This window comes from Phaethon aethereus (genome assembly GCF_964289735.1).
Source record: "Phaethon aethereus genome assembly, chromosome: 4".
Classification (NCBI taxonomy): Eukaryota; Metazoa; Chordata; class Aves; order Phaethontiformes; family Phaethontidae; genus Phaethon; species Phaethon aethereus.
Window position 1 is genome coordinate 82565032 of NC_138578.1, and position 21435 is coordinate 82586466.

Genomic DNA, 21435 nt, shown 5'->3' on the forward strand with positions numbered 1-21435 from the left:
AGTGCAGAATTAGCCTTTAATTCAGACCTAAATCCTCAGGTATCTATAGCCTTTGAAGGTTGATGAATGCATAAGCAAAACCCATAAACAAACAAGAACAAGATGCAAGCTAGAAAAAAAGTCCTCCAAGCGCTGATTTGTGTCTCATTTCTACTTTAGTTTAATGGCTTACTCAAGCATTTCAAATGAGTTTTATGGGCAATAGGAGTAAAACTCAAGTTACAGCTGAGCATTTGACAACCAAGAGCACACTGAAGGTACATTTGCAGTAGACCTTCCAGCACCATCAGGGATTTTTGCCTATTTGGGGAGTGTTACAGGCGTTCCAACATGAAATACATGGTTCACCCAAAGCTTTCTAAAAATCACTTGCGACGCCAAACCAAATACGGAAGGGCATCATCTAGTGACTGAACATTTTGTTGTGCTGCTAACATTTTCCAAGTGGCTAGCCAAGTTCATCTCTGGCTTTAGCTTCCACTGCCACTAATGGAAGAATTCCACCCGATTTTTCAGGGTTACAAAATGAAGATCTAAACCATTAGCGATTCCTCACAGATAATACAAAATAATCAGTAGTCTGAGCTCTAAGACTGAAGTAACTCACCTTTTCTTAAACTGATAGAGCGTATGACCAAGCCAAAGGGTACCCAACATCAACATGAGACTAAGGACGGCAGTTTCACGTCCATAATGCACATCATGCGTGCCTGTTTGATTCTCTAGGGACATGGATCTGCTCACTGATGAATTCATCAAGAAGGTGGTATTGATGCCGAGGCTTGGAATAGCATCAGTTCGTGCTTTTTCCAAGTAACTGTCTCCTGTGCGCCCATGGTAGTAATATTTCTTAAAAACTGTACAAACAACCAACAGGCAAGCATTAGGATAGGGTTGTGACAAACAAATCAAGTAAAAATAAAGTGGCTCATTCTTGCTTGATCATGCAGTATTAACGTTACACTTCACTAGATTAGTAGCTCTACCCCTCAAACCAGTGCAAAGAAATCAGGAGAGCAGCTTCTCTTATAAAGACAGTGCTTTACAAATTTATTTTAACAGCTGAAAGTTAAACTGATCTGAAGGAACACATATGAACTGTAAGGATTTCCAGTGCTAATTATTTATGTGATTTTGTTCCTAGCACTGGAATTACTGCTCTTAAAAATATATATATATATATATATACACACACACATATCCCTACTTACAGCAGCCTGGTAAACAAATTCCATCAGGATCTCTGAAAAACATTAAGAGCAACCAAGCTGCACAGATCCTGAAGTGGGCTACAAAGTGTACAGTAATTTTTCCTCCAAGGCTGGTCCAGATTTTAAAGAGAAATGTTGATGATATGCAAAACCTTGCTGAACATTTACATTTATACTGCAAATTGAAATAAGAGTTACACAGCACCTGAAGTAAACCTGTACAAGTGAAACACCCAGTAATGCCTCTGGAACTGTCCATAAATGTATTAGGTTAGGTCCATTTATATACGTACTTAAGTTGTAAATACACTCTTGCTCTGAGCATTTAGACAGCTGTGTTCCCATTTCTATGGCAATGTCTGGCTTCAAGCATGTAAACGTGGTGTTGGGATGATTTCACCTCTTTTGGGAACAAGAGCCTGAGGTGCCACAAGGAGCAAGTAAAAACAGAAGATGGGAACTGGGCTTTGCAGCCTTGATGCTCCCATGTTATGTGATCGGATGGCAGCAGGCAGCACCTGCTCTCCCCCCATACCAATGGGGAGGTACAGGAGGATGGAAACCACCATGTCAGAGCTTTGCAGTCCCCTCTACCTTTCTTTGCTTTAGTAAAAGTATCACTTCAAGCTTTGCATAAGTAACCTCAAAAATTAAGGGCAAGACCATCCTCTTTAGGCAAAATCACAACATTCTGAAGCTTAGGCTACACTGCTCCTCACAATATTTTCCACCACCCCCAAATAATCAGGTTTCTGAAAACCCCAAGCACCGCAGCTTTTTCATCTGCAGCAGCTACAGGGACAACAGGCAAAACAGACTAATTCTAAATGTTTGAAAGCTAGCAAAACAAACTGTAAAAATTCTTGAAAACACAATTGATATTTGGAACCACCTTGAATTTGGCCAAAGCACAGTTTGTAAAATGTGAACCCTAATGTAAAATGCCCAAAGTTTAACTGTGCTGCTGTTTCACCAGTGGTAATAAACCTTCTTGTATCACCTTTACGTATTAAAAGGAGTCTGGGCATTTGACAGATGGATGGAGTCAATAAGGCAGGAAGGTCACAAGAGAAAAAACCTAGTTACTTCACATTCAATACTTCTGTACATAAATTTAAAGATAATAGAAAGTTTACAGGTCAAGATTTAACCTTTCAATTTGCTCTCAGTAGCAGCCAGAAATTAAGAGATCATTGCACTTTTAAAGCACAAGAAGGGTTCCTCTAGTAAGGAGCAATCTCATTACAACCTCCGTTAGAACGGCATATTCTGCATCGCGTGCTACGGAAGAGGCTCTGCTATCATTTCCTCCCTCCATCCTCACAGCTGTGTCCAGCCCAGGCAGGACACCCACCTCTGCTTTGCAAACAGGTAAACTGAGGCACAGAGCACTGCCATGACCTGCACACCAGCACAGAACAGGTTGCTGGAAGATTTGCAGTTTCCACCTCTGAACATTAAAGGACACTTTTGTCATAACAAAAATCATTATGGAAGTATTTCCTGGGGATTAGCAGCTGGCCGGGGCTAAAAGCCTGTTCACCATCTCAGCTGACCTTAAGCATTTCTAAGTCCTAGAGACACGGACAATTACTGAGCATATGATAAACCGACAGCACGTGCAACCCAGCAACTATGCAGACTGTATTTGCATGCAAGTTAGACTTGGACTTGAACAAATAAGAAACAAGTTAGTTTTTTGGGGGTCGTGTGGATTTTCTCGATTTCCCCATACTTGGTTATACTGCAATAATATGTTTAGGGCTAAGCACATCTTTGATGTGCTGTGTTCAGCCTGACTACATCTATGTACCTCTCAGGCTGCAATTCAATTTGCAGCCACCTCAAAACCAGGTAGGATTGCTCCACTCAGTCCTGGATACAGAGGAAGAAACTTTGACTTTACTCTTGTATTTTAAGTTAAATACATTTAGTTAAAGCAATGAGAACATGCCAAGATGGCTAGTGGAGGCCTTTGTCCCGCACCACAGACTTGCTATAAAGTATTTGATTCCTGCAAACGCATAGTTCGTTTTTATAAGAGCTGAGCAAATCTTGTTGCCCACATTCAGAGAGAGCAGCAAAGCAGGTGGTGCCCTCGCTGAAACAGAGCCGTTCTCAAGCGTAGTGCATGCTCAAGTTCCCTCCAACAACATTAACTTGCTTTGTTTGCTTCAGCCAGTTCACCGCCATTTCCTGCAGAGTGCAGATGTCAAGATCAAACAAACACAGCTTCAGTGGCTGGGCCACATGGCAAAAACAAAGTGTCACCGGGATAGCGTGAATGCACATGGCTTGATTCCTCTGTACAGTAATTGCATCCCTCCCCCCTTCTTTCCTGCACATGTACGTGTACCCTGCAAAAAAATCAAGGCTATGAACAGACTGAGGAAATCATATCTGAGCAAGAGCAGCATGTCCCCTGGCACTCAGGAAGCCCAAAGCTGCTGTCAGCTGGCTAGCCATTACCAGGACACATTTAACAGCATGGAGAAGGTTCTTTCCCTGCTTAACTGCTCAACCGAAGTTTTGAGGGGGAGATGGCAGCAGCAACCTCCTACAAAACAGGAGGGGAGGAAGAAAGATGAGCATGCAGCCATGAGCTGCGCTGGTGTCATGTGTTTAAATATGAACACTGAGAGGGTTAGGGATAAAGCCTGTGCCTGCCAGCATCAGCACCCTTCTGCATCTGGGAACATGGCTGAACCTGGGGTCCCATCTGTTGGTGCACCAAACAGTCCCAGATGCAGCTCAAGCCAACATGAGCTGGCAAACAAGCAGAGTGTTGGTTTGATTTTATTACCATTGTTCCTATAAACTCAGCCCTTCAAGTACAAGGAATAATTTAACTAACTAATTACACTAATTAACTACCAGGATCCTCTATCCCCACTGCAATACTCTGAGGTATTGCTTGCATATTCCTGAAAGTCTGGCAGCTGAGATCAATGGATGCTTTCTGTACCTTTAACCTGCACCTCATTCCCCTGCTATGGGAAACCAGCTTCTCCTTCACCAGCTTTATCTAAGCAGGATGTTTGAAAGATGCCGGCGTTCTACTGAGAAAACAACAACTCTGATTGCACAATCAAAGCATATGCCCAAGGATACAAATTAAGGATTCCCAATGAAGCGAGAAATTATCTCACTTCAAATTGCTTTGCAGTGTCAAACCTGCCCTTTGAAGGTGTTCCCCTTGCATGCAAGATACCATAATGAGCCAAGCCTGAGAATCTTGAAAACAAGGGATGTGCGCAATGCGCTTAGGTATGTCCTGAAGGATTTCAAAGGATAGCCCAAACTTAGGGCTGTTGGACAATAGGTCATTAAAAACAACAAGGAATGCAGACTTGGCCAACTCCTCACTGGAGTGGAACAGAACGGATGCCATTCACATGGCATTTCTGCTAGCATCTTTCACCTTCACAAACACCTTCTACCAAGCCTGATCAGGAGGAAGAAAGATGCCAAAGAAATCTGTTAAACCCCAAGGCTGTTCATGGATACTCACCTAGAACTTAACCCAGAAGTGGGGACCAAAGTGGCTGGAAAGGGCAGAATAGCTTTAGGAGCATGCTGAAAGGCACTGCAATCCTTATGTTGGGCTTCAGAGCTCACATGAGAATGGGCAATCTAAACCCATCTTTCAACTACTCCATGTAGTTTTAATAACATAACAAGGAAAGAGGTCTAGATACACTGCATTCAAATTGGACTTTTTTTTACCAGGATCAGAGACTGGTATCAGGGGAAGACTTTCACAGCAACATTAATATGATTCTCCATTTGTTAAGACACTAATTCTATCTCAGAAAACTGAAATTTGAGATGATAGAAATTCTGCATATCCAGGTAAACTGCTGACACAGGGCTGTTTCAATCTTACACACTTTTTTCCTGAAGACCCTGAATGAACATGGAACAAGCAAACATCATGCATATTTGCAGCCTTGTATTTCCCTTTGACAAGGAAGCAAAGCAGAGATCTGCACTGAAAAGCACTGTTGCAAAACTTACCTTTAATAATGCCTTTGAAAGCATCAAGCACAAACGTGATGGATATAAAAAGTGCAATTATTTCTTCTGTTGACCTGTGAAAAAATCCCAGGAATTATTATAGCCATTATCAAAGTCTGCATTCAACTCCATTCAAAGGAAAATCAGCATATTCATGCATTTACATGAAAATATACCAGTTTTAGTTAGACTCCAACTCAGGAAACAAAACCCAGTGAATCTTTAAAAGCTTCTTTCAAGATGGAACAATAAGCTGAAATGATACTAGCCTCATCTCACAAAATACATTTTGTGGCAAGTTTGTAATTAAGGAGCTTGTGGAATGTATAATTTTTCCATTTGCTGAGTAATCTGATCAAAATATGACTTCTTGAGAATAGCTACCTTTTAAAGAGCTTCATCAGAAGACTTAAATTAAAGAGGGAGTACATCACAAGGAAAAAGCTGTTCCACAGCCCAATCCAGGCATAGAAAGCACTGAAATCCAAGTTGTAGTCGTCACAGATTCCTTGGATGACTGCAAAAATGAAGCATTCATGTGTCAGATTAAACTTCCGTCATTACAACCCCGTGATTCCCATTTGCTTGATGGCAAAAAGAACCAACGCACTTACAGCAGATAGCATTAAAACCCTGTTCTTACACTCCTGTATTATGAATACTGGACCAGCCCAAATCATTCTCCTCTTTCCCTTTTTCTCCACTAGAAACAGGGAGAAGCACTTGGAAAACTTTCTGCCATACAGCTCAAAAGCATCTCCCCTAAGGATAAAGGCCACAAAAACAGCCTTTGGAATTCGCTCTCGCTGACATTTCAGGGTACTGTTGAGCAAGGAATCTCATACATGCTTTTGCACCATGTTACCTCAGTCACTGCATTGTAGACAAAACCTAACATCTTAAACCTTTCAAGCTAGTCATAGCCCATCTGATTGCTCCTACAGATGTGGAGTTTGCTCCTTTACACCTCTGGCTCAATAATATCCGCTTGCAGTCACAACTGGAAAGCTATTGATCACCCCTTAAAAGACCAATTAAAAAACCCAAAAAACTTTATCTCAGGCACTTATCCTCAAGTTGGTTAAATGCAGCCACATGAGAAAACCATCAGATGAAGATTTCTTCCTTGAAGCAGAAAAAATGCTTATTCTCACAAAATGTTTTTTTCTATGCAAGATGATTCCTTTAGAAACCAACTTTTAACTAAACTTGAATCAAATTCCTCCCCTCTCCCTTAGCACCAGAAGCAGCTCTTTAGTATTGATTAAACAAATGCAACTAAAGCTCCAACAGGATTGCAAGGTTCTTGTACAAAGTCCCATTCCCATTGCAATCACATCAGTCCCCCAATGCACACGTTTAATAGACTTACCATTAATGTAGAGTGCTAAAGGAGCCGTAGTTAGGAGTACAACTAGAGGTTGCCCCGAAAAGAGTGCGTAAAGCAGCCCTCCAATACATTGGCCGACGATTGTCTTCTGCACATCTACGAGTAATTAGGAAGGATTGAAACAAAGAGGGTTTTAACCATCATCTCCCTGACCAGGGAACATTCACAGGGCATAGAAGCCAACTGCTAACGAGTAAGAGCAATGTTTAGAGGGTATAGGGGTAAGACATTGTGAAAGTAAGAAGTGACCCTTTGCCAGCAAACTTGTACCAATAATTTGGAATGCCATCAGGTTTCCCAACATTGAATTATAAAAATTGAGCAGGCTTTTTTGTTTGATTTGGCTTCTTTTGGGGGGGAGGTGGTAGTTGTGCTTCTTTTTTTAAAAATTATTTTTTAATTTTATATAGCTATGAAAACATAACAAGTGTTTTTGGAGGCCTTCAGGACACTATTTCAGCTAAGACTCCCAGGAAATGTAATAGCAGTATGAACTGCTTCAGGGCCACAACTGGGATAGAGCAAAGCATTGTCTGCTATACCAGTAGTTTGGACACCGGCAATCAAATTCAGTTCAAAAGCACAGGAGCTTGTACTAGGAAAAGTGTGCATAAACAATTATGAAGTGAGCATCATTTAAACATACAGTAGTCTATATCTGTACCAGTCAAAGTACCCAAAGTAGTGTTCAACTTTTCCAGTCTTGAGAAAAGTCATGAACATAACATTACAAAAAGCCTTCAGTGGTGTTTGTTTTTTGTTTTAAATAAAAACTATCAAAACTTTCTGTGACCAGAGCTACTCAGTTTGAATACGTGGAATCCTATAACAGATACACAAAACTGATAAATTTACCAATAGCTCCTCTGGTATTTTCATCATTGAGTGACCCAAATGCAATGGATGGAAGGAGGCAGGCAAAATACAGAAAGATCATAGTCGTGATGTATTTTCCTATAGCTTTGTTGTTTCCAATAACACCTAGTGTAAAACATAACAAGTCATGTTAGTAGGGCCCATTTGTAAAGCATTGAAACCATACTCAAATCAGCCATATGTACTATTCTTTTCATGTTGAAAGGCAGAAGTAGAAATTCAGTCCACACTTTGTCTTAAACATATAGGTAGGTCTTTAACATTTGATTTTGCACAACCATGCACTTTTGATCACCTGGGATCAGAATTAGAAGCACCAACATGCCACCAGACTGCTTCAACAGACGTTTCTGGCATGGCCAAAACAGGAAACACTGGAAGCCTTTTGTTCAGTATTGCCAGCTCCAAAAGCTTGGAAGAGGATGAAAGCAGAAACGGTAAGTTTAGGGTTTATAAACCCCCCACGCCCTGCCTTTTTAATACCAACTTTATAGGTATTCTGGACTATGCCCCTAATGAGCTTCATGATGATCACTCGTCTTCACAACTCCTAATGCCTTGGGCAGGAAAACATGAAGCACTTCATTTTTCCCCAGGCAGAAAACTGAGGTTATAGGCTTGAATCAATAATATGCTATGCTGAGCCAATTAGTGCTAGCAGACTTACAAAAACAAATAGCACAAGAGGTCAGGAATGCGTACATTGAGAATTTTGCTTTTAAAAAAGCCCTTCTGAAAGAAGGGTTTCTTTCTTTTCCATCCACTCATCCCCTCTCATCTCCATCGGAAAAAACACACCAGGCCAAAACAAAAGCAGCCAGAAAGAGAATTAAAGTGTCATAATATGAATTTAAGGGCCTCTGAAGTAGCTTCCCTTCCCTTTCCTGTTTTCAGGCTGACGTCCATCCCCAACGAGCTCATATCACACAAGAGAACCCCAATGAGCTCATATCACACAAGAGAAAGGCTGAGAGATGACAACAGCTGATACTGCTCAAGGAGAACATAAGTTTTGCCACAGAACAGCCTTTTCAGAGAGGATACACAAAAGAGCCTTTTCAAAGAAAACCTTGAAGCAGCCTTCAACCTGCCTGTGTCACCATCCTTGATGACGCTCCTGTTGCAAGACACTTGGACAAGCTCGGAGTTGCCCAATTCACCTTTCTGGAAGCCTCCTGAGCAGTAATCTCACACACAGGCATCGATCCCTAAGCTCCTAAATGCCCATCTAGGCCTTTTCTAGAATCAGTCCCATGCTGAGGGAGCTACAAGCCAATGAGTTGAATCAGAGAAGGGAGCTCTCTGCATTAGAGGTTGTTGGTGCCACACTGAGAAAATCTGACATTGCCACAACAGACTGTGTCACAGGAATCAAAAGCAATCACTCAGTGACTTTAGGATCGTATATAACATCTGTTTTCTGTACCATTTGCAATGCAGAGATAAGGACAGAAGGAGAATGCAAAAACCAAAAATCAAAGATGGTGTGTAATGAACAGGCAGCTGCATGAATAAAGGACACCTTGTCATGGTTCCCGTTTTCAGACACTAGAGGAACAGACATAAATAGGACTTCTGATGCACAGCATCCTCAAAAAAGGGGTAGGGGCTGAAACTTGACAAGAGACATCTCAAGCATGCAAATATGAGCATGACCTTCCAGTAGTCATATGACCAGCTGTTTCAAGGCAGATTCCTTTCAATTTAGAATTGTGAAGATTTAGAAACCACAGACCACATTCCTGACCACTCTTGGCAACCAAAGGGTCTGAAGTTTTCTTCTTGCAGATGAAGCTTTTTCATGTGATCTTGAGTCCAACAGCTGCAGGCTCCTACCTCACACTCCCAAGTACTCAAGACCTTTAAAGAAAAGGAAAGACTTGGCAGGGCAAACATTGGACCGAGTGGTAGAGATGGTTACAGCAGTTCAGAGGACTCTGCACTACTCCAGAACACTGCTTTTTAGACAAGAGAGTCTTTATAGTGTGAAAGGTCAGAAGCAACAATTCTTTAAAGCTTTGAAAACATTCATAGAAAGATAGGCAACCAGGAGCAGAGAAGCAAGTAATGAAAAAAGTTCATTTTCTGAGAAAGCTACAGAAGAGATGAGGTGCTTTCTAGAAAAACTTTTAGGTAGATAAACTGTAGTATGAAAGGGCCTAAGGAAGGAAGAAGTTTTGAAAAGCATCACAAAAGCTCATGCATGGTTTTTAGTTTCAGCTTCAATCCTTGCAAAGCAAGCAGGAGTTCTTGCTCATTATGGAGGTCCTTATGGCACATCATGGCTGGGTCTAACACTTCCAGTACAAAGCAGTACTTTTAGTCCATGATCAGCCACATGAGACCCAAAGAGCAAAGAATCCCTACTGGTGGGCAGCAAAATTCACTTCTTAATGGAGACAACTACATCAGATTAAACATACCCTTTCACAAATATTATTAATCACTCCTTAATTGCAGTTAAAATCATGAGCAAATACTGCCTCTTTGTACAGGTTCACCTGAGAGAAGCACTAAAAATCCAGTGTTAACCACAATTTACCTTTTGCTTTTTTAAAGTCAACATCTGGCTAAATATTTTCAGGGTCTATTTGCAACACAGGGACTGACATTACTTCATTTAAAAGAAGGTGGGCTGCGTTATGATGGCGTTTCAGCTGCAGCAGGCTCATAAAGCCATTGAAAAATGTGTCACTCCAACTGCATAATGTAAATTTGTAGCAGAAAAATCAACTCTCAGTCCAGCTGGAAAATTTGAGCAGCTGACTATTACAGAAGCAATCCCTTGAAATTAAGGTACATCTACACATTGAAATGGGAAGCAATTATGTTCATCAACATGACAGTTCTATTTTACTTGCTTCAATTTCTGAAATGTCATAGGTTTTTAAAGACAAGGTTAGACTTTCAGAGAAAACTGCAGCATTGCTGGCCTCACTTTGCTTTGTATTCTGCATCAATAAGTTCATGACCAAGAGACCCAGAGACTGGGACTAGAGCTCCTTAAGTCTACTAATTATACATTTACTGAATCAAAATAGACACAGATGGACGTTCTATGAAGTGTCTGACTACTAATGTTCTTCTCGATTCTCTGAAATATCCAACACAAAACAAGTTTAATTATACCAATCCACAGCACAGCAGCAAGGATGTCTCTATTAAAGCCCTGATTTAAAAAAAAAACAAAAACACCTTTCAGCAGTAAAAAGCACACAGTAAGGATATCTGTTTGTAGGTTTTGAGCCATAAAAACTCAAAGCTTTACTAGCTTCTGCTAATGCCCTCAAGCTGGGCTTTCACTTATGTTAGTAGCTGCTGGACTCTGCTCAATTTTCTGAAGATGAACAGAAGATTAATCTTCCCTAAAGTCCTGTGAAGAGTAAGTCACCATACCAGCGAGACTAAGAACTTAGCTGGAAAAGGAAATCTACTCTTCCTAATTTTTGAGCAGAGAAGCCAAGCATATGCTCAGACTAGAGAAGCATGAAGAAACAAATCAAGGACTCAGACCTTTCCCTTCTCTTGTTTCTTTCAGCCTATTGCCCATGAAGTACTAATCTCTAGGAAGGAAACACCCACAGACAAAACAAGGTGATTTTTTTTCCATCTCTAATGCATTCCCATCCACCGCTGACAAAGAGAGACTTCAAAAGCATCATAGCTGCAAAACCAGGTCACAATGCCCCAAAGCATCCAACGAGTCAGTCTTTAAGTGGCTGTTGAACTTTTATACTCAGGTGATATTTAGCAATGAAGGGCTGCAGAGTGACACAGGAGCTATCCCATCATCTAACCTAGGGCAGCAAAGGCACTGAAGAGAAGGGAAAAAACACTTATCTGCAATCCCTTTATTTTTCCTCCTCCCTCAAGAATTCAGTACTGCTGAACAAGGTGGCCAGTGCAAGCAGGTGGGAAAGTCAACAAAGATTTGGCACATGCCACAGCCAATCCACAGTCAACATTTTCACAAGTTTAAGCTCCGTGCTATCTTAGACAACCAGCAAGACAAAACTTCCCTTTCAAATGCTGTTTTTCCAGTGCCTTCAAGACTTGCTTCTAAGCATGCTTGCATTACAGGGAGCTTTGGAGATCTCCCTCCTGCAAAGCACCACCACCAAAGCCCGAGGACGCTGCCAGCAGATGCGCTCGCCTTACTCTCAGGAGCTGGTTAGGGACCCTCTGCAGGACCAAGGACAGGGAGGAATCCACATCTCCAGCTGAACTATGCACCCACCACAGCCCTGTGCCAAGGACACAGGTCAAGGAAAACAGGGGGAAACAGAATAAATTTCAGGTCTCCTCTCTTCCCAAGAGGAGAAGGGATACGGCAGAACACAGCCTCAAAGCTCACCATAAAAACCTCAAGCACCTCAAATTTCACCCCCAGGGCACTCCAGACACTATATTTGTAGGTGTTTATTTTTCTGTGTTGTACCAGAAAACACACACTGAAGAATAAGGGTAGCAACTTCAAGGGGCTTCAGGAAACTTGTTGCTGAGCCCTGGCAGAATTCCCTCCTTCACTCAAACTAGCATCAAAATAAAAAAATTTCAGGAAGCTCCTATGGTTTGACTGAATCTTAGAATAATAGTATTGATACACACATGTTTTGAGCCTATCTGACTAGATCAGGATGAAGTCCTGTACAAACTTTAAGAAAGCAGAATCCCATAAACAGAAGTTGTAATCATTAAGAGACTACATGCCAAATTGCGTTAATCCTAACTTTCTTTTAAAGTTACACATGTTCATAGGCTCAGCATAATCCAGCTGTTCGTCTTCAGATGCTCCTCTGCTGGAAAACACCTATTACAAGCCATCCATATCACTAAAGTCCTGGACCAAAAGTTTAGAATACTGTTCCTTGATCCTTGCTTGTTCAGTAAAACGCACAAGACTTCACAATCCAAAGCAGACCTAAAGTTGACAAATTCCTAATCTGGAGGGAAAAAGAGAGAAAAAGAGAAGGATGATTCCTTTCTTTCATTTCCCAAATCATGATGGTTAAGAATATTTTAATGGCCAGCTTTCTGCAGTGTGTGAAGACCAATCCCACAAAAGTCCAACCGACAAAACACTTGCTGGTCCTAAAAAGCCTTATTTATCACCCTGCCCTTAATCAGTTTATCTGTCTAAACCAAAACCCCAGGATGCTTCTCAGATTGAGGATTTAGAGACTCCAACCATTCAAAAAAGGCATCTTCATAATTCAGAGTTCTTTGATGATACACGTGCAGTTGTCTGGAGTGCAGATACTTGGATAGCCCAAATCCCCAATGTTCTGGTACACTGCTGCTTTGAGATGGTCCAGGAATTTCACATTCCTGATCACCTTCAGTCTTGGTGGTTTATGGCAGATGCTTTCTGCTCCATCTGGTTTTCATTCCACACAGATCCTTAAAGAATTCAGCCTAATTTCTGGTTTCTGGGAAGAAATGGCACATACTAATACACATAGGTTTTAAAAAAAAATCCTCTATTCCCCATATTGTATTTGAAAGAGCACAACTGCTCCTAAGGTGAGTACTTCACATTTGAGCTGCTGTAGTTCTTGAGTTTCACTTGGCTTCTTTCTGCATCTTCCACTCTCCAGAAACTGTATAACAATGCACTGACACTTTTTAACATATACTTGCATTTTATACCAAAACGATTTTTCTGGAATAATTGTAATGCTGGATTGTCATTATGATAGCATTTCATCATTCAGGACAGGTGCAGCCAAAGGGAACAATTCTTTCAAGCTAGTCAATCCCAGCACCTTCTTTAGGCCAAGCCTGATCTGCTATGTACATCAGTTCATGGAAAGTTTGCAGACCTGGCTATAGCCCCTGACCCAGGGCTGAGAGGCAGCATGCGGAGATTAATTTGGATGCAGAGCCAGAACAGGGACCCCGAAATGGATTTCCAAATCTGCTGACAACCAAAGTTGGCTGCAGGACCATCAGATGATGCTTTTCTGCCTGTGAATCTGCTGTGCTCAGGACGCTGACAGCCACAGCAGACACTGCTCTGTCTTGAGATGCATGTGGGTCTTCACAAGGTGCTTCTGTAGCACTTTCCTTCTGAAATTTATAATGAAAAATTAGACTTTGACAGCCCTACAAAGCAACAGCTATAGAGATGAAGTGCCCTGAATCCATTCCAGAGGTTTTCAGATTGGGAGCTTAAGTCCTCTGCCAGATCTGGTGCTGTGGCAGACCGACGCGCAGACATTTTTCTTAAACACTTCTTGGTGCAGAGGCCTGCAGAGCAGAGCTACGGCACAGGTACAGTGGTAGATATCACCCGGCTAGACCGGTTTCGGAGCACAAAGGCGAGATGCAGGGAGTTGTGAATCGACTCAGCTTCATCTCACCTTGACAGATCCTTATCTATGCAGAGATGACTTGGGGGGAGCTACAAAAAACAGCTGAGCCAGGGGTTGCCTGAACACTGCATCATGATAAGAACCAAAACCTGAATGGAGCCTTAAGTACGGCACTTGATGAGGGTACCGGACAACCAACAACCCCCCCAAGCATGCCAGACACAACACTGCAGCATGGGCACTAAGGACATGCTGTTTCCTCGGGCAACCGGAGTGAAAAAGACAGGACTAAGAAGTATGAAAGGTGGTGCTCACAGTGGCTGGGGGGACCCCACCACCGAGGAACAAGAATCAAGAAGACCAATGGGACACTGCTGGATCCATGGGTGATGATATCTTCTTTGTCTCTCTCTCTCCTCATCTCTTTGTGAAAGACGTGTTGCACGGGACTTGTTGGTCTAGTTGGATTGTTTAGTTAGAGTAGTTGCCATTGAGTTATTCCATAGAACCTCATGCCTTGCATTTTTTGTACTATTAAATTCTTAAATTGGTTAGCTGGTGTCATTTCACCTTAATTCAGTCCAGGGGGATCACAAACATGGTCGTTGGTCCCAAGGGGAGTGAGGTAGTCCTAAACAGCTCCTTTTGCACTGCAACAGGTGCCAGCGATGCACATGTGAAAATTTTTTTTTTCCTGTTTTATGAAACTCCTTGCTGCTACTCTGAAAATAGTTTCTTGCCCCTCCTCCTCATCAACATACCCTCAAATACCAGAGAATATAGCATTAGCTTGACTTCAGAGCCTGCCCTCCTATAACTCCAAGCCTCCTGAAAATAACATCCAGCAGTTACAAAGCACCTGAAGAAAGCATCCAGCAGTCAACCACCATGCTAAGCCAACATCTCATCCCATTTTATTCTTCCCAGCAGAGCAGATACCACTAACTGCAAAATGCATCATGGTAGATGAAGCATTCCTAGTCAATAAAGCTGAATCTTTGTGGGAAATAACTACTTGGCAAGTCCACAGACACCTTCTTCAGCTGAGCAGCCAACAGCTGATTGTTACATTCTTCTGTTCGTGGTAACCATCCTTCTTGAAATGTAGCAGAGGACATACATCCATACCCTGCCCATGCTTGCTCTCAAGCTTAAGCTTCTGCGGAAGGTGGCTTCGCACTAGGATACTTGTCTGCAAAATGAGGCTCAGGTGCATATCTTATTTTCTTATACCAACTCCAACGCATCTTATGCCAAGATACCCCTCAGCAGAGGTGCAGCAGGGAGGGCTGGGATGCTGTGGCTTGAGCTAAGGAGGACTTAACAGCAGGAAGGTGTCTGATAAAGCTGAGATTCTCTCTGCCTACACTCTGCATCTTTATTTTACACAACTTTTGGGGGTTTGATACTTGAATATATTAACCAAGTCCCCAGTAAGCTGTAAGAAACTGAATATGTTTTGATGTCAGTGTCAGGCTGTGGTTCTGTAATTATGGTTTGCCCTGAAGACTTTTCACAGCCTTTAAGAGTCTCTGAAAGTAAAAGTTTGAAAGTGAAAAGGGAGAAAGTGACACTTAAAATCAAGAAGGCCATTGTGGGAGCTATATGAAGCCTGAAACCTGAGGCTCAGTGTAAACACTATATTGCTGCCCCTGTGATCAGGCTACAGCAAACAAGCTATATCCTGTTTTTAAAAGCACTGATCTGAAGTTACTGCAACTCAGATGTTGTTTAAGCATTCTCAACTCCCACAGCATCACCATAATTGCTATTGATGCTGGCTTGCAAAGACAGCAGAAAGGGCCTATTAGGCCAGTGCTGACTAATTAGGTTGCAATGAGTTGATCTGTGTCTACACACAACAATAATCAATCCATTTAATCACCTCATTGCTTAATAAAAATTACTTATCTACATACAGCTAGCATCTTCATTAAGGGAAAACTGCAAGATTCCCATCTATAGTGTGCCACACTGCCTAATCACAGGCTTTTGTCACAATATCCTTTTAAATAAGAAATAAGAGAGCTATTGCATGTATCAAAGAACACATTCAATGCACACTGTAAACAGGACATCGCATCACAAAAATTCAAAATCAGGCCAATGCTTTCATAAACATTGGCCAACATACCGTCAGTGAAGTCCAAAGCGTACACTGGAAATCTTCGTGCAATGTCATCAGAAATCCCCTTGCCAACATTGAGAAACTCATGCAACTAAAGAAAGGAAGGAAGTGCTGTGTCAGTTTAAAGGCTCACGTATTGTTAAAGAGATTAACCTCCTTATTCAATACCAATAGGAGCAAAACTGGTAATTTTGAATAGGGCATTCAAATCGGATTTTGTAACGACAATAAAAATAAACTCTTTGCACTTCAATTTGTATTCTCAAAAGCATTGTAAAAGAGAAAATCCCCCAGACCACCCTGTTTTCCTCCCTTCCTTCCCTCTTCTCCCTCCCATTCATATCTCCATCCCTGCTTTGCAGGTGAGGGAGCTGATACAGCTCAATATGACCCACCGAAAACACCCTGACCAACAGCAGGATTAGACTTTTGGTACCCTGGGGTTAAACATCAGGTCAGAGAGGTCTTTCCCATCCCTCTAGCCAGTTTCTTTTTCTTTAGATGCCACCACAAAAAAAACCTTTTCCACCAAATCCATGCGAAGTCTCTGAAAGAGGATCCCCAGCAAGTGATCCCTTACTTGGCATTGCCATGGGAAAGGGAGACCACAAATAGATGTAGTAAGAGAAGTAAGACTGTCTACACCTCAGACTCCATCAAAAGGGAACAAGCTTGAATAACTTTGCGTAACCAAGCCATAATTTCTGCCCATTAAAAGACAGTAAGGTCATTGTGAAAAGGTTCCAAAAATCCAACATGTTCTCTTTCAATTCTGGTTTGGGGGCCTGAAAGGTGCAATATGATTGTTTATAAGATCTGATGCTCACCACAGGCAACAAGGAGCTTTTTCAGAAATATGTGACAGCTGCTATTGGCTTACAGCCTCCCGATTCTCAACTACATCCTTACAGAAAGCACATGGAAAGCGTCAGAGTAGGCAACACTTGCAAATGAGGCACCTGTCAGATTTTTCCTGTTATCCTCAACTCACAGTACACGTACTACTCTGAAAAATAAAGTGCACCTTTATACAGTGCTAATTACCCCAGTTGTCTCATCTAAAGCATTTTATATGTTTGTCGCAGAACTAGACACAGAAGACTTACAGCCTCTGCTAAGGAGCGTGTGCATGTGTGTGTGAAATCACAGATCCAAAATTTACACTAACAGATCATCTCAAAACAGCGTGGATGTCTTCCTTTGGCTGGTTTATGTAAAACTGATAAAAACTGCTGCTTTAGAAAGGGCTTGGCACTACAGTGCTCATTTAACAGACTACACACAACTTTGCCTTTTCTCATGGGACTCGCCTACTTTGCAGCACCTGGAAGATCAGAGCCATAAGTAAAACGCAACAAGGAAACCTCTCCTTTAGAAGTAATACACTGGGCACGGCCAGGTTTGAGGTGCAAAAGATAGAAGCTGGACCAGTGCCTTTACCAGTGACTGTCACATCTCATATTTCAGCTACTTAAGTCAATTTGCCAACGCATCTGTATTACTATAGAACAGTTTCAACTCTCTAACCTGAAAAAAATCAAGATGAAAAGATGGCAGACACCAGCATAACATCTGCATTTTAAGCATTTCCAAAAAAACTATGAGCTTAAACCATATTTGGAAGCATATTTGGACATCAAAGCCATATGCACTTGAAAAACAATTTAATTTTTCCCCCCTAGAAATACATTCCTGAAGGCACGAGTCAGCCAGATAATCACAATAGCTTTAATGACTAATATGTTTACTTGTCTTGCTGCAGTGAGTACGGGAAAAACGATGCTATGGGTATCTCATCTTCTGAGGAAGAAGCCACATGCTTGCTGCTGGCCTGGGGCTGAGCATGGGGTGGGGAGGGAAGGGGCACTCATGCACATTGCTTGTCTGTAGGCAGCAGTAACCGTGCAGATGAGAAAAGCACTGCTTAAGTTCTTGTCCCACAAGGCACACAGGCAAATTTGAGAGAAAGGGAGTCAACGGGTTATATTTAAGACCCCTGATCCCCCCATGCATTTATTTCTTGCACATGTACAAGTTTAGCCTAGGGTGGGGCATGGGGATGTCAAGCTAAGCCTCATCAGTGGCTAGATATGGGGAAAGTTGTTTCTTCCATATGGCTAACCCTCCTCTTAGCTTTCCTCTCTGCTCTACTAACCTCATACTCAACATGGGTTGTACTGAGGAGCTAAAAGACCAAATTTACTGACCTCTGAAGTTACTGCCCTTTTTTGCTTTACTTTTATCCCCCAACCTATCCATCATGCACGTCACTGCCTAACTCTAATCCAGACATGTGTCAGTCTGGCTTTTGCCTCCTGCCATCTTCTGAGCTTGAACCTTGTGAGTTTTTTTGAAAAAATCTCAGGAAAGACAAGTGCTGACACTTCATTCTTGCCATTTTTGATCTGCTTCCTCATATACTCCAGTGCTGGGAATTTCATGCACTGCCATTCCCTGCTGCTTCCTCCTTCGACGGGTCAAGTTTGGCTGACCCACTAGCTTTCCACTCCCAATCACAGCAGCACCTCTCTCATGGCCCTGTCATCTTTTTGATTTAACATGCTGATACTAGGTGGCTTTATCCAGGAGGCCAGAGCTGCATCCCCCAACCAAAACCAAGCTTAAGGCTTATTAGCCTTTAGGAACCTGCAGCTTAGGTACCCAGCACAAAGTCCTCCTTCAGGCTCCTATCCTTCTCTTCTGCAAGTCTTTCCAGTGCTTTCCCTGTGTTGCTCCTAATACACAAGGGAGTAAAGAACAGCAATAAGGAACACAGAAAAATCCTAGACTAGGTTAATTAATTTTCTACTTTCCATTTCACAAAACTCTCCAAGTCTCTTGCCATGAACAGCCACTGTTTGGGTTAGAGGCTAAATCAGCACTATGAATTACACAGTCAAACAGAAAATACCTGCTCCACACACCACTGACCCTTTCTCAGTCTTCCCCTAAAGTACTGGGGGCTGCATGGCTATTTTACACAGACCAGGAACACACACTATCATCCCTCCTGTCGATGCTGAGGTGACATAGCCCAGCCCTCTCAGCAAATGCACACAGGTATCAAATGGACACAAAATCACAGCTGAAAAGCATTACAACTGTTAGGGGCTCCTCCATGAACAAAATCAGTTAGATGCCTCAGTAAACAAGAGGATTTCAGGCTGACTTAATTATGACTGAGTATGTAGCCTTGCCTAAATAATCAGAGATGAGCCAAAGCAAACTGACTGTGCTGTAGGCACAGCATGGTATGCAACTGTCATGTCTCCTTCAGTATTTTAGCACAGGTAAAAACAAGCACTTCCAAAAATCCCACTCACACACAGAGCATTTGAGGCCCATTTCTCTCCCATCACTGCAAGACGGAGGGAAGAAGGGAGGCAGGAGGCAGATTTTTGTGCTACAGGAGACTTTACCCTCCTGGCCCCTCCTGAGGGCTCATTTGTCATAAATACAGTGGCTCTGGGTTAGGGTATTTATTTCACCGGGGGTGGCTCACAGGTTGAAATTACACCCCTGGTCTCCTATGAGTTTCTGCTCATATTAAATGCTTCCTTTCTAGAAGGCTATTGCACAGGGCAGGCAGAGGGGGAGGAGATGCTGCTGAGGATGGCTCTCATAGGAACTGAGGAATGCAGGCTATGATCTCAAATCAGCCTCACTTCTCCAGACAAATCTTTGCTTGCCAGGAAGCCTCCATCCCAGCTTCTAAGTTCTATGCTGGCAAGGCAGGGTAGGAGACAGCTTCTTCCAAGAGACATGAGGAAGCAGTTACAACTACACAGGCTGTATCTCCTGAGAGATGAAGGACAAAACATTTTAACAACAACAATTTACCAAATCCAGACCAAGAATGGGCAATGCCAAGAGCAAGTGCTAAAGAAACTAGCATCACTATCTACAGCACAGGCTCAGAGCCATTGAAAGCCTGCCTGGCCAAGGCTGCTTGCCCAGCAAGGCAGGTAGGAACCACCACTTCTTGAGGCCAACATCTAACAAGCTCAGTGTTGCATCCAACCCTCCTGTTCACCAAACCAGAGAGCAGAAAATCCTCTACAGACATTTAAAAAGGGCTAGTTTTAGCAGAAAACAGAGCTAGACGCTTCAACTGCTCTACCAAAAAACCCTATGAAAGACCAAGTGCAAAGGGTTAAATCTACTTTACCTAAATTACATTACTGTAACTACTCCAAATACCACCACTCCGGATGACCGAGGTTTAAAGAGGGTTTCAGGACCTGTTCTGCAAGCTTAGGAGCAGATACAGGGTCTTGCAAAGTTCAAAGTGCTACCTATAAGCAACAGGGTTCTGCAGGAAAAACATGAGCTTTGCTCATTTCCAGATGTGCTGATCAAAACCCCTTATGTCTATTCCAGGAAAAAAAGTGGTAAGTTAACCAGCTTCTACGCCATAGGCAACCCAAAGTTTTAAAGTTACTTGTAATTCAGGGACAGAAGCAGCAAACTAAAGTTTGTTTTTCAGGTATTCTGTCTGGTTAAAGAATGAATTTCTGAACAGAAAAGCAAAGGGATGACCAATACACAGGAAATACCAGAAAAGAAAGCCGAGTTACTGCATTTCCCTCAAACTTTAAAGTACAAAGCAAGTAACATTTTACAGAGCTACAGATCAAACAGTGAGAAGTCAGGCCAAACACTGACAGGCAACCTTTGAGTGAAATTACCACTCAGGGATGGCCAAGAAATCTTTTGGCTGTGGGAAAGACAAGCAGCAGCTTCTTCAGAGACTTCTGATTGTAAGGATTAAGTACCTTGGACCGACAACGCACAGTGATCCGTTAATCCCGCCCTTGACTAAGCATCTGGAATCAAAGTCCTGTAACCATTTCAACCCCCTACCACTCTGCATCCCTTCAACACCTGCCTCTTTGAAGTGGTTTTCTTTTTTTTTTTTTAGATTTACAGCAGGAGCTGAAAAAGATAGACATACACACAGCAACCATTTGTAGAAACCTCAGTGCTAAGAGCTTGCTAGGAATGGATACAAGCAGCACAGGTGTTTCATCCCCCTACTCAAACACCCTTGCATTTATGCATTTGGACACCACTGAAGCAAGGGCATGGTAGATGTTGGCCAGCCTTACCTTGAGTGGTTTAGGACCATGCGACTTGTGCCCATCGCTCATTGCTGAAGGTCTCTGATTCACCACCGTCAACAAGTGGCGTTGGTGGACTAAGGCTTCCTTGAACTCCTCTTCGGTTTTGGTTTCTAGGAGTTTCTGCCGAAAGGTTATGTCTGAAAACATCGTGGCAAAGGTCCTGCCCACTTCTGTGGCAGTTTTGGTACTTTTCTGAGGAGGGAGGGCGGAGGGGAGGGGAGGAAAGACAGAAAAAACTTGTAAAACTATTTTTGTTCACTTCTGAAAGGTAAAACCACTGATTTGCCCCATGGGGCATCATCTGAAGAGCAACTGTCTGGCTTCCAGGACCCCAGAGACACCTGACTGAGAAGGGTACATGTGGAAGCTGTTGCAG

At 42.4% G+C, this 21435-nt stretch overlaps 1 protein-coding gene across 1 annotated transcript in view; it reads right to left on the reverse strand.

Moving 5' to 3' along the window:
* The window catches only part of SLC4A11 (solute carrier family 4 member 11), a gene marked incomplete at both ends in the record, with an annotated part of 91872 nt that overhangs the window by 15707 nt on the left and 54730 nt on the right, over window positions 1–21435 (reverse strand). Inside the window, 7 exons of the mRNA XM_081999387.1 lie at window positions 608–857; window positions 5229–5302; window positions 5613–5745; window positions 6601–6714; window positions 7474–7599; window positions 15943–16027; window positions 21045–21251. Of these exons, the coding sequence (XP_081855513.1) occupies window positions 608–857; window positions 5229–5302; window positions 5613–5745; window positions 6601–6714; window positions 7474–7599; window positions 15943–16027; window positions 21045–21251 (989 nt within the window). The remainder of the gene's footprint in view (window positions 1–607; window positions 858–5228; window positions 5303–5612; window positions 5746–6600; window positions 6715–7473; window positions 7600–15942; window positions 16028–21044; window positions 21252–21435) is intronic.